The sequence below is a fragment of the Ursus americanus genome, chromosome 31 (genome assembly GCF_024610735.1).
Source record: "Ursus americanus isolate L20-20 chromosome 31, mUrsAme1.1.p, whole genome shotgun sequence".
Lineage (NCBI taxonomy): Eukaryota > Metazoa > Chordata > Mammalia > Carnivora > Ursidae > Ursus > Ursus americanus.
In genome coordinates, this window is record NC_142157.1 from 31,927,324 (window position 1) to 31,940,009 (window position 12,686).

General features: G+C 49.6%; 1 protein-coding gene across 1 annotated transcript in view; it reads left to right on the plus strand.

The window, feature by feature from the left end:
- IL2RA (interleukin 2 receptor subunit alpha) overlaps positions 1–12,349 on the plus strand; it is a 52,369-nt gene extending 40,020 nt beyond the window's left edge. Inside the window, exons 4-8 of the mRNA XM_087857749.1 lie at positions 2,277–2,492; positions 4,029–4,109; positions 4,645–4,716; positions 5,914–5,980; positions 10,563–12,349. Of these exons, the coding sequence (XP_087713875.1) occupies positions 2,277–2,492; positions 4,029–4,109; positions 4,645–4,716; positions 5,914–5,980; positions 10,563–10,587 (461 nt within the window). The 3' untranslated portion in view covers positions 10,588–12,349. The remainder of the gene's footprint in view (positions 1–2,276; positions 2,493–4,028; positions 4,110–4,644; positions 4,717–5,913; positions 5,981–10,562) is intronic.
- Positions 12,350–12,686: the final 337 nt, after the last annotated feature.

Consider the following 12,686-nt stretch of genomic DNA (forward strand, 5'->3'; position numbering starts at 1 on the left):
CCCTGCAGATATACTCTGTACTCCCCAGAGGAGGAAGGTCTGTCCCACGATCCTCTTCTTTTAGGACGTCAGGTAAACAAGAACAACTGTGTCATGCTTGCGGGCTCTGGAGCCACTCAGCATTTCAAGCCAACATGGGCTCTGGGTTTCCTCCTGCTTTGGGAGCTGGCGGAGTAGAACTGGGCTCGATTCAGTTCAACCCAGTTCAACTGAACTGAGTTCAAAAGCAGGTCGATTGGAACTCCTGTGCCCAGCCCTGTAGACAGCCGTTCCTGCCCTGGAGGAAATGCTCTGTGTTCCCCCCTTCCGTGCGAGATAATCAACTGCCCGCAAAGTAATTCACCCCAAAATGTTTCTATGAACAGGGTTGTGAAGCCTGCCTGCCACGTGGGTGCGCGTGCAAGCCGCCGACAAACACGTCCTAGCTCATGCGATGTGGGGGAGCGAGCACAACTGCAAAATGAATCACGCCAAAGTCGGGGCCTCACACCACGAGGACATAGAGCCCGTTAGGAAAACCTGAGCTTCTGGGGGACCCACTGACCTTTACAAGACCCTATTGTCCTATGCTAATTCTATTACCTTCCAAAAACACTTTATCATCCTGTGTATAATTTCTTCTAAACCTCACAACCCAGTGAGCCAGGGAGCAGGATTATTACTGTGATTTACTGAAGAAAATGAGACACGGAGAAGTTAAAAGACTTGGCTAAACGCTCATTTAGGAGGAAGACCTCAGGTCTTACTAGGGATCTTTCTACTAATCACTTGTTTTAAATTAATTTTAATTTATTTGCAGCTTCCGTTATTAAAAAAAAAAAAAAAATCCAGGGGCACTGTTGCAATATGATGTTTTTATGTTGTACCTCCAACTTTGGGCTGAATGGCATTTCAAAACGCATTTAATTGTTTGTTTTTCTCTCTTTTTCCCATATTACACTGAACGGTTCTTCCAAGGTTTCTCAGGAGGTCAATGTTTGCTGTTCTTTTTTTTTTTAATTTTTTATTTTATTTTATTTTTTTTTTTGATGTAAAGTTCGGTGATTCATTAGTTGCGTATAACACCCAGTGCACCATGCAATACGTGCCCTCCTTACTACCCATCACCAGCCTATCCCATTCCCCCACCGCCCCCCCGAAGCCCTCAGTTTGTTTCTCATAGTCCATAGTCTTTCATGCTTCATTCCCCCAATATTTGCTGTTCTTATTTGAGAGATAACCACTCGTTCTGGCCACAGATGCTCTTAATGGGATGTTTTCATTTGAGAGAAGCAAACATAATTTAAACAGGTTCAGACCATCATGGATTTCATTGGAGGTAAAAGAAATTTTATTCTGAGATGAAAACACAAGTTCAGCCATGATTTGCAAGGTGCTACACCAGAGCAGACCACTGGGGACAGGACTGCTCTCAGCTTCCCTCTGGGGCAGGGGGTTACATGTAAGATACTTTTAAAGGTCATATTGAGTATTCGGATTGTGGAAGGTCTGGAAGGTCAGAGCACATGTCTGGGGAGAGAGGGTACATGTGGTTCCGTATATCCAGATTTGGGGTGGGGTAGGGAATCCTGAGGATAAATCAGAGCAGGACATGATCAGTGGTTACAAGACCAGCCTGGCTTGGGTTTTAGTTGGGCGAGTGGAAGGTTTGAGGGCATGGGGAACTTTCAGAGGCCTCGGCAAGGCTCACAGGGTGCAGGCTTAGGCATGGTGTGATCTGAGATCAGGTTCCATTTCCCCGAGATTCTCTCAGCCCTCCCCTCCTTCTGGCTTTGGCTCTCTCTCCAGTCCTTCAGCCATGGCCCCAAGATGACCAGCAGCCCCCAAGGGGGGATGTGCCTCCTCCCCTAGCCAGGGAGACCCTTCACCCTTCATTGGCCCCAGTGGGCTAGAGACTACCTTTATCCCTCAGCTGAAACTGCCCTTCCCATTCCTGCCCTCTCACGAGAACCCTCGCCATCACCACAAGTAACTGCTCATTCCTCCGTGTTCCCATAGCAAGCGTCTGTTCCTCAGCGATAACACTCTGGACATTCTGCCTTCAGCTGTCTTCCTCATTCAGTCCATCATCCACTCCCACTGGAGTGACAGGGTCTGTGTGCCCTCCCACCAAGCACCTAGCAAAGTTCCTGACACAGACATTCTCAGTATATATCGGTTGAATAAAAGAAAGAATGAATGAATGAATAAAACAGTCAGAACCAAGGTCCAGTCTCTAGGAAGACGCAACTCCGATTCACTCACGATGCCTTCAGAACTTCCTTTCCCTCTTGCAGGTCACTGCAGGGAGCCTCCTTCCTGGGAACATGAAGATCCAAAGAGAATCTACCACTTCGCGGTGGGGCAGACGGTTCACTACCAGTGCGCGCAGGGATTCAGGGCCCTACACAGAGGTTCTGCCCAGAGCGTCTGCAAAAGGATCTCAGGGAAGACCCAGTGGTCACAGCCCCAGCTCAAGTGCATAAGTGAGAGGACGGACAGTCCGTTTCCAGGTATGGAGGCACCTGCTTGGGCCTATTGCCCTGCTTTTTCCAGCAGGCTGAGTGGAGTGGAATTCCTGACCACCAGCAGCGTGACCGTGGGCAAACCACTTCCTCTCCTTGGGCCTCTTCTTTCTCTCACTCTAGAAAACAGACCAGATAAACTAAGGTCTCTATCACCTCGGTTTCCCTGTACCCTGAGTGAGGATAAATGGTAGAAGGTGGAAGAGGAGGGAAGATTTCTCAAGTGCCCCAAAGCTCCCCCGGTGTTATCTCACCGGAGACAAAGCTGCCCCGTCCTAGCCAATCCTGATATTCGACGTCTTCTAAGGTACCAGGACTTCCTCTCATTCAAAAGGGCAAGTCCAGCCTGCCCCCCACACACTTCTGATTTACTGACATATAATGTAAACTCATTATCGGTCCAGCGCTGCACTGTTCGCGTGCTCCTTCTCCTCGTGTAATCCCCCCTGGGCTTTGATACAAGTGCAGATGTGCAGGGAAGGGGCTGATTCAAGCAGGCACGTGCACGCGCACACACGCGCTCATTCAGACGCACGTACAACTCACCTATGCAGAGGCCTACTGTTTTCATTCTGAAAGTGTATTACTATTTTTACAACCAAAAGCCGCTCAGATTTAAACTTCATGTTAGAGGTTTCTTAGCTCACAGCCTATTGGTTCATAGCTCTCCCGGGAGTTTCCTGGGTGAAATCTGAAGCCGCCCCCATAAGGAGCGCAGGCAGAGACCGGAGAAAGAGGCAGGCCAGTTGGCAGGCCGCGGTTTGAACAAGCAGAGGGAACTTACCTGTGGGGCGGCAGCAAGAGGACTGGATCCCAGCGCTCGCCCCCCAGAACTTACATGTTTATAAAGAGGCCTTAACTGGGTGCAGTCACGTATGCTCTGCGGATGTTCTCAACACCATGTTACTGCTCAAGGCTGTGTCCTTGGAGCAGCCTCTGGGAGTGGGAAAGGCAAGCGGGACCCACATTCCGAGGACAGGGAAGGAGGTGAGGAGCCTGCAGGTGCCTGGGTCCAGCCCATGGGTCGACTGGCACTCGTGTCTTTTTGATGACATTCCCCGACAGTGTGCCTGCTGGGAGCCCGGTGGCTGACACGTGTCGCTTTCCTCGTAAAAGGACGGCAGGGCAGGGCCGTGTCCTGGGTGACTGGAAATACCCACAAAGAACCGGGGACCTGTCACCAAGAGAAACTGTCCTTTTGAGCATGTCTGCTTCATTTGATGTTTCCGCGGGGTTGGATTATCATGACCTGTTTCCAAGCCACAGATGGAAACCAGGGCTGAATGGGAAGCTTGGGGAGAAGGAGCTGCTCGGGATTCCACAGCCAGCAGATCAGGGTCAAAATTCCCTCCCACTCGGCTCTGCTGGGCCCATTTCCCTGCACGCCTGTGACCCGCTCTAGCCGCAGGGTGTGGGGCCCCCAGACAACGTGCTGAGAAGGGCGATCCGCACCCCACTGAGCGTGTCTGGGGTCAGCTAAGGAAACCCGCTGCCCCCACCCTCATCACTTCCTCTCCCCACCAGATGACGAAGAAGAGCCTCAAGCAAGCACCCGTGCTCCTGGGAGAGACACTTCCTCCCCCTTGCAAATGACAAGTACTACCGGTAAGGCTGGACTTTCTGGGAGGGTGAGAGCTCGGCCCTCGGGTCCTCAAGCAAGAGACCAAACACAGTTGGCCTGGGGTAGCCCCTCCCGGGCGCCTGCCCCTCCAACCCCCAACCCTCAAACATGTCACAAGCAGGGCGCCTGGGTGGCTCAGTCGGTTGGGCATCTGACCCTTGGTTCCGGCTCAGGTCGTGATCTCAGGGTCGTGAGATCGAGCCCCGTGTCCGGCTCCACACTGGGTACAGAGTCTGTTCAAGTTTCTCCTCTCCTTCTGCCTTCCCTCCTGCTCTCTCTTTTTCCCTCAAATGAATAAATTTATCTTTAAAAATCACAAACAAACATGTCAAAAGCAAGTGTTGGCAACAGGAGAAGCCAGGCTGAGGTTGGCACCGGAAGGCAGAGGAAGGCAGGCCTGTCCGTCATGCCCTTCCGTCGGGCTCCGAGGCTCCACTCACGAGAGGCCCTAAGCTCTCCAGCCAGTGCACTCAGATAACCAGCACAAACCGAGCATCTTCTCATCTCTTTTCTGCACAGATTTCCACAAACACACGGAAGTGGCTACCTCCGCAGAGTCGTTCATATTCACAACCGAGTATCAGATAGCAGGTGGGTAGGCCTTGTGCCTTCTGTGGACAAAATGCACCCCGGACAGAGACTGTGGGGTACGTTGCTTGGTGGTCGGTCTGGTGGGTCAGTCGGTTAGTCAGTTAGTTTAAAATGCCCCCTCCTTACACTGTGTAATAGTTATACGAGTAAAGGACAAATCCGGATTTTAACAACACAAACTCATAGTAATCTGTCATAGTAAGCGGGCTGTGACGTCTCAAAGCCGCCCCAAGAAAGCCCTCCTGAATGGATCCTAAATGACAAAATATCCCGTAAACCCTACATTCGTTTCCTGGTAGGAGAGAAAAACAGGCTTTGAGGGCGGGAGAAAAAACCGAGCTCATAGCAACGGAGAGCAGAGCGCTGGTTGTGGGGCCTGTGGGTGGGGGGAGACGGGAGATGCTGGTGGAGGGACACCGACTTCCCGTTAGAAGATGAATCGTTCTGGGGAGCTAATGGGAAGCATGGTGACTCTGGTTAGCAACACAGTATTGTAGACCCGAAATTTGCTCAAGGAGTCAATCTCCCGTGTTCTCACCAGAAAAAGGAAATGGTAGACAGGAGGGGTGGCCGGCGGTCTTGGCTGGTGCTCCGGTGCTAATCGTGTTGTGACGTACGCTCCCATCAAATCCCACCCCTCGTATGCCGTGAACGTCCGCAATGTTATATGTCAGTTATGTGCCAAGAGAGCTCGGGGAAGAAAAGGAAAAAATGCGCTGTGAAGCCCGTCCAAGACAGGCAGTTAGCTGGGCTGGCGGGAGGTTGCCCCAGCACCAGAGGAACACAGCATTTGGGAAATAGGAACACTTTCAAGAGAGGCTCATGTGTCTGTCATTTCTCCTTGTATTTCGACATTTCCTTCAGCCATTGTGGGCCTCCCTGGTGGCCCCCTTAACTGAGGCCTCTGAACCTTTCTGAAGATAGTGCCTGTCAGGGAGTTCACGCTCCTCAGAAAGAGCCAAGCTTCTCGAGGAGAGAATGGAAAGGCGCCAAGCCCTTTCCCACCTCCCCAGGGCTCCAGCCCTGGTCCCTGAGTCTCCTAGGAAATCATGTCAGGGTGGGAGCTGCATTCTGGGAGGGAAGGCAGAAACACCAGCGCTCACCTCTTCAGGAAGCCCTTGCTCTGGGGGCGTTCCTCGGCCTGTCCTGCGACCCAGCCCAGTAGGCCCTTTTGCTGAACTGCTTCTCTGTCGACAGTGGCCGGCTGCGTTCTCCTGCTGATCAGCGTCCTCCTTCTGAGCGGGCTCACCTGGCAGCGGAGATGGTGAGTCCCACATGGTCATGGTCACGAAGCCCTGGCAGGAGCTGGCGGGTGGAGCCCGGTGTGGGAAGAGCTCAGGCAGAGATCCCCTCGCCCCCAGGCCACCCCATTCTCCCACTAACCGGCAGTGGTTTGGGGAGCAGTAGAGCAAGAACTGGCCAAGCCACACATTCCCAAAGCACCCAACAAGAGTTTGGTGAAATGGGAAAGCAAAGGAAACTAGCACTGGTTGAGCACCTACTGTATGCCAGGCTTGATGCGTATCTAATAAACATTCTCACAACCTAACTTCTCAGAACATTCGAAATAGCTACGCGTTCCCAGATCAAGCAATGCGAACAGGACTGCAGGAGGCCAAAACCGCAGCCTGAATCTAGGGCCCAAGACCTTTCTGCTCCCATCACGTGGCTGGAAGGGAACAACGGGCAGCATCCCTCTGAGTTTTCCTCTCCGGAGCTCCTCCCTGTACCTACTGCAGACAGTCAGACCGGAACCCCCTTGACTGGGACGGGACCCACGTGTGGTCTTAGTTGCATTAACTCGGATTTTCAACCGTGGTTGCCAATTTGAACAAGCAGGAGAGACTTTTTTTAAACACCAATCTTGCTCTCCAACCAGAATCTCTAGAACATCAGTACTTTTGTTTTTTCAGCTGAGATAAAATTCATCATTCTAACCATTTCAAAGTGCGTAATTCAGTGGTTTTTGACGATGCTCTGTACATACCACTATCTCATTACACACCAGAGCATTTCCATCACCGCGAAAGGAAACCCTGTGCTCCCCAATTCCCCAACTCCCCCATTCCCTGGAAAGCACAAGTTCACTCCCCATCGCGGTGGACTTGCCCGTTCTGGACACTTCACATAAATGGAATCATACAGTATGTGAACTCTGGTGACTGAGACATTGGTATTTCCTTAAAGCTCCTCGGAGGCGCTGAATACGTGCACATCCAGTTTTTTTTTTTTTTAAGATTTTATTTATATATTTGACAGAGAGAGAGACAGCGAGTGAGAGAAGGAGCACAAGCAGGGGGAGTGGGAGAGGAAGAAGCAGGCTCATAGCAGAGGAGCCTGATGTGGGGCTCGATCCCAGAACGCCGGGATCATGCCCTGAGCCGAAGGCAGACGCTTAACCGCTGTGCCACCCAGGCGCCCCATACACATCCAGTCTTGACAACTCTGCGCTAGGCCAGTAATTCCCAGATTTGAGTGGGCTTGTTAATCAGAAGCTCCTGGAGGGCTTGTTAAAACACGGATGGCCAGGCCCTGCCTTCCAAGTTTCTGATTCAGCAGGTCTGGGGTGGGGCCTGAAAATCTACATTTCGGACAAATTCCCAGGTCAGATTGACGCTGGTGTTCCAGGCACCAAACTTTGAGAACCACTGCACGAGACAGCATGAAGCATCAAGAGAGTGAATTCATTTCACGCACACACAGAGAAAGGCCACTTTCTCCCTCCCTTTAACAGTGGACTGCAGACCTCCTCGGTCACTCTCCTGACTATCGAGGACATCCCACCAATGTGCCATCTAACCTACCCTGATACAAACTCCCCAGGAAGACCCTGAGAAGACTCAGACTCACCCCCCACCCAATCCCAGAGCTCTTAGATCCTACAGTTAGCCCAGGCAGAGAAAAACCGTCACATTGCTTGGATTGTTATATTGGTCACCAGGCCCACGAGTACTCCTGAGTTCCCTCTTGTGAGTTAAAAAGTGCCAATTGCTGCGATGCAGAGGCGAAGCCCCTAGGGTCATTACATTAGGAATTGCTCACATAAATACCTGACAGTCTACCAACTTCTCCACGGTATTAGCTGATTCCTGAGGCGTTATTGTAGGATTATGTGAGATCAAGTGTGTCAAGTAGTCAGTACATTGTGGGAACTCGACATGCGGTCGGTCCTCCCCGCCCTTCGCTGACAAGACTTAATACCTCTCAAGGAAACTTTCATTCGGTAGCTTCAAGATGAAAAGCCTTCAGACACAAAGGGATGGAGCTATTTGGGAGTGGCAAACGTTTGGAATTTAGGTTGTGACATAACAAACAGCCTGAAACTATGTGAGTCCCCACAAGCTCTGCCAGAATTACGATCTTTCAGGAGACCCACACTCATTCCTCAAACTGCCTTCTGCCACCAGCTCTAGCAGTGAGAAAAGCCTTCCTAGAATCTAATTTCATCTGGTGGTGCCCTCTTGTGGCCACACAGAAATCCTACATCTGACAATTCTGGGGGGGCCCCGGGGGTGTACAATGACTAGGAGCCGGTGATAAACAACAGCTGTTGGCCTACCCCGGCTCCTGACCGCCAAAAGCTAAATTTTCATGAATTTGGTGAACTGTTCTTAAGCACAGCCATTATTGAAAATTCAGTATATAAACATAGTTACATAGATTATATTAAAAACAAAGTTAATAGATATTCAAAAGTAGCCACTTTCCAATGATTTTACTACTTTATTTGTCCTCGGGTTATTAGATCTATTGTACCTGTATCGAGGCGTTGCAATAGGACGGTCTGCTACTGTGTACCTCTTCCCAGTCCTGTACTCAGTTGTCACGTTGGCAGCTCGAAACTGGGTGTGGTGGGAGTATTTACACCATGGAAATAGGCCAACTTTTCAAAGAGCTGGCTGTTAATCATTTACCCACACACCATTCTCCCAGCCTTGCCCCGGGAGAGCTCTGAGCAAGGCAGGAAGCGATCAGATAATCCTGTGGACTCGGTCAGGGCTGGGGAAGGTCTAGGACTACACCGTCCAACACAGTAGCCACGGGCCACATGTGGGTATTTAAGTCTAAACGTAAATAAATGACATAAAATTAAAAATTCAGTTCATCAGTTACACTAGCCACACGTCAAGTGTTCAACAGCCACGTGCGGCTACCTTACTGGATAACACACATACAAAACATTTCCATCATCAGAAAGTTCTTACAGTACAGTGCGGGCCAGGAACTAGGAGCTTTCCACTCATGAAAATCACTTAGCACACTTATTATCGCTTTTCCGCACCTACCGCCCTCCGTATAGCTCAAAAAAATGTATAGAACATCTCTTATGTAGATGTTGGTCAAAGGGCACAACCTCGCAATTAGAAAATGAGTAAGTTCTGGAGATCTAATGCACAGCATAGTGTTATAGTCAACAATACTGTATTATACACTTCAAAGTTGCTAAGAGACTAGATCTTAAATGTTCTCCCCACAAAAGAGAAATGATAATTAGGTGACACGATGGAGGTGTTTGCTGACGCTATGGTGGCCATCACGCTGCAATACAGAAATACAATATACTAAAAAATAGATAAACACATTGTACGCCACAAACTTACACAATGTTACATGTCAATTGTATCTCAATTTAAGAAACAAACAGACAACACTATCATGAGAGTATCTGCTATGTGCCAAGCTCTTGCAAGGGGCCCAAAGATGAATACAAACGGTCCCTGCTCTGAGGAGCTTGCAGACCCGTGGAGAAGACGAAACAAATAGAGTTCAAGCACAAATTTTTAAAGCCCGAGATTGAGGTGTAATAGGAACAAAGAGAAAGTACACTTAATCCTACAAGGCGGTGCCAGCAAGGCTTTTAGAATTGATGGTGCCCAGGTGAAAGAGGGCAGGAGATGGCTGCTAGGCGGGGCGAGCGCGGGGAGAGGTAAGGCGGTGTGAGGGGCCACAACGATGGCCGGGAGAAGTCAGGCAGCTCTGAACACCAGGCTTCGAGGTGCACGGGCAGCGGACACAGCGCTGCTGTAGGGGTGGACAGTGACCACGGCATGGAAGACCAGGTCAGGCAGAGGGGCTCAGACCCTATCCTGGGGGCAACAGAGAGTCACAGAAGCTTGACCTACAGGACAAATGGTAGCACAGACCCTTCGGACAGTCTGGCTACAGCAGAGGCTAGATGTAAGGGACCAAGGAATCATGGTGGCAGTTATGACAGCATATTTAGAGAGACGAGGTGAGCACGAGCTAGGTCAGTGGGCACACATTAAAAAGGAGGAAAAGAATCAAGAAATACATTAAGGGGGTCAAATTAGCAGGACTTGCCAGCTGATTGGCAGTGAGGGTTAAGGAAGATGGATGGAGCAGGGGTGACCCCAGATTTTCAAGAGTGACAGGGGGACCCCTTAGCCTCTATACACCAGGAAGAAATACATGCAAACAGCAGGACAGCCTCAGGGGATCAGCCCCAAAGCAGACGCATTCTGCAGTCCATTCACTGAGACCGACCCAGCCTCCACACTTCTAACCACCTAACCCAGCCTCCGCCCCTGGAACCACCCAGCCCTGGAACTGACAAGGAAATGGAAGGTGTACTCATTGCACAATGATTGCATCACCGTGCTGTAGGAACCACGGGGCAGCCAGTCTGGGACTCTGGAGGGACAGGGAGGCCTTGGGGTCAGATTTCAGCCTGCGAGAAGAGGACAGGATCCAGGGGTGGAATTTTAAGTGAACAGGTCGGTGGGGGGTTATGTTGAAGGCTCTACCCACATCAGCTTAGGATGGGGATCACATTTTTTTCTTGGTGCAGTATTACACCTATGACTGACTTGGCTGTGTCACCACAGGAGGAAGAGTAGAAGAACCATCTAGAAAACCAGAAGTGGTAAGAAGCCAAGAACAGCTCACAGAAGTCATGGAGCATGAGCAAAATCAAAGAAGTCGAACGCTCACCCAAGAAGCATCTCCCGTGATCTCTTGGGTTTTGGAAAACTCTGAAGTCACATGCTGACACATAGGCAGCGGCAGCCTCATGACAAAACCAGCTCTGTAGTATCAACGAGTGAACTCGACCTGCTTCCGCACAGCAGCTCCAAGGTCACTGGTGGAACAGGAAGGAACAGCCAGAACTGTAGGTCTTATTTTCATGTGGACATGGTCATTCAGGCTTGAACAGCATGGGACTCTCTCCACACCACCATATACGGTACAAAGAAAAGTAGCTTCATATTAATTTCACCCTAACTTCTCAGTTTAGAAATCCCAAGGAAAACCCCAGCACCAATGTAAATAGACACACACACACTCCCCACCCTACGTGACTGGACCCCGCCCTGTGATGCACGCAGATCCTTCCCCAGCTTCTGGCTAATTAGCCCATTCTCCTGGCCACATTCCTTCAGGAATGCCTCCTAAGAACTCCGAATCTTTTTGTCCTTAGCTCAGTCCTCTAAACTAGCCCCCTTCCACTTCCATCTGAATTTCTGAATTTCTAAACAGAAGCCATAGCAGAGTAATCTTTTGGTAACACCGACAGAGGGCAACCACGCCTTTGTGGATCTCAGAGCTCAGTGTTTAAAAGGATTTTACTAGAGGTACGCTGGGAAAAGAAGGGGAAACTACGTCCCAAGTAACAAACTGTACCTAGTAGAAAGCTCCACCTGTATGTTACTAACACCCCCCTTTTACCAGTTCGTTTCTGATTGCTTTAAATGATGCTCTGAATTTGGTCTGCACGAGTGTGATTTCACAGACACGTCCCGTGCAAATGCCTACATTTCCGAATCAGTCATAAGAGCACTGATAAGGGATCGAAACACTCAATGTTTATAGATGGAAGGAAAGAAGGAAGTGTGGCGCAGGGAGGGAGATCACACTGACAGAAGGTAACATGCAAAAGGTCACCCCTTAGTAGCCGTCAAACGGTTAGCAACATGGTTAGCAAATCAGAATCACCTGGAGGCCCAGTTAGACCGGGGGGCACATCTCCAGGGTCTCTGAGTCAGCAGGTGCAGGCCGCCCAAGGATTTACACTTGTAACAAGTTCCAGGTGGTGCTGCTGAGGCTGGCCCCGCCTGGAGATCACACTTTGAGAACCACTGGGTTGTAGGTCTCCATGCCCATCCACTCTCAAAAATCACATGATTAAGGAGATTAATGAAAGGTTAAAACCAGCCGGTGTTCATTTCTGAAAGGCCAGAAAAGTGTTATTTTAAAAATGGACAGGCATCAGCAGGGCCATATCCAGATTAAAGAACCATTTTCTGCCCTTTCTGTGACTAACCAAGTACAATCCAGATTCCAGTGTCCACTTCCCTGTGCCCCCAAGTACATGTTTTCTGGGTTGAGGGGAATCTCAGACCAGGAAAAAAAAATTTTTTTTTAAGTGTTACTTATCTTGAGTAAAATTGAATTGAATTATCATGACTCATTTTGGCAGGGGGGAGACCTATGAGACCAAATGTATTAAATAATAATTAAGATATTATTTACCTTTTTCACGCTCACTCTAAGTGTATGGTGGAGTTTTCCAGAAACTACATGATATGTGATGATGTCATCTCTCTGATGTTAACATGTAATGAGTATTACTACTGTTTATAAGAGAACTAATAAAGAATATTTTTTAAATTTCTTGGTTTTAGTGTCTGCATGTGGTATCACTAGCTATAACTACACAGATGAAAGTAGATAAAAGCTCTTTGGGATTCTCAATACTCTTTTTTTTTTTCTTAGAGAGATAGAGCACAGAGGTGGGGGCAGCAGGAAGGGGCAGAAGGAGAGGGAGAGAGAGAATCCTAAGCAGGCTCCACACCCAGCACAGGACCCAACGCCTGGGCTCGATCCCACGACCCTGAGATCATGACCTGAGTGAAAATCAAGAGTTGGATGCTCAACTGACTGAGCCACCCCAGGCACCCCTCCTCAGTACGTTCTAATAATGTACAGAGGTCCTGACAAATAGTTAACAA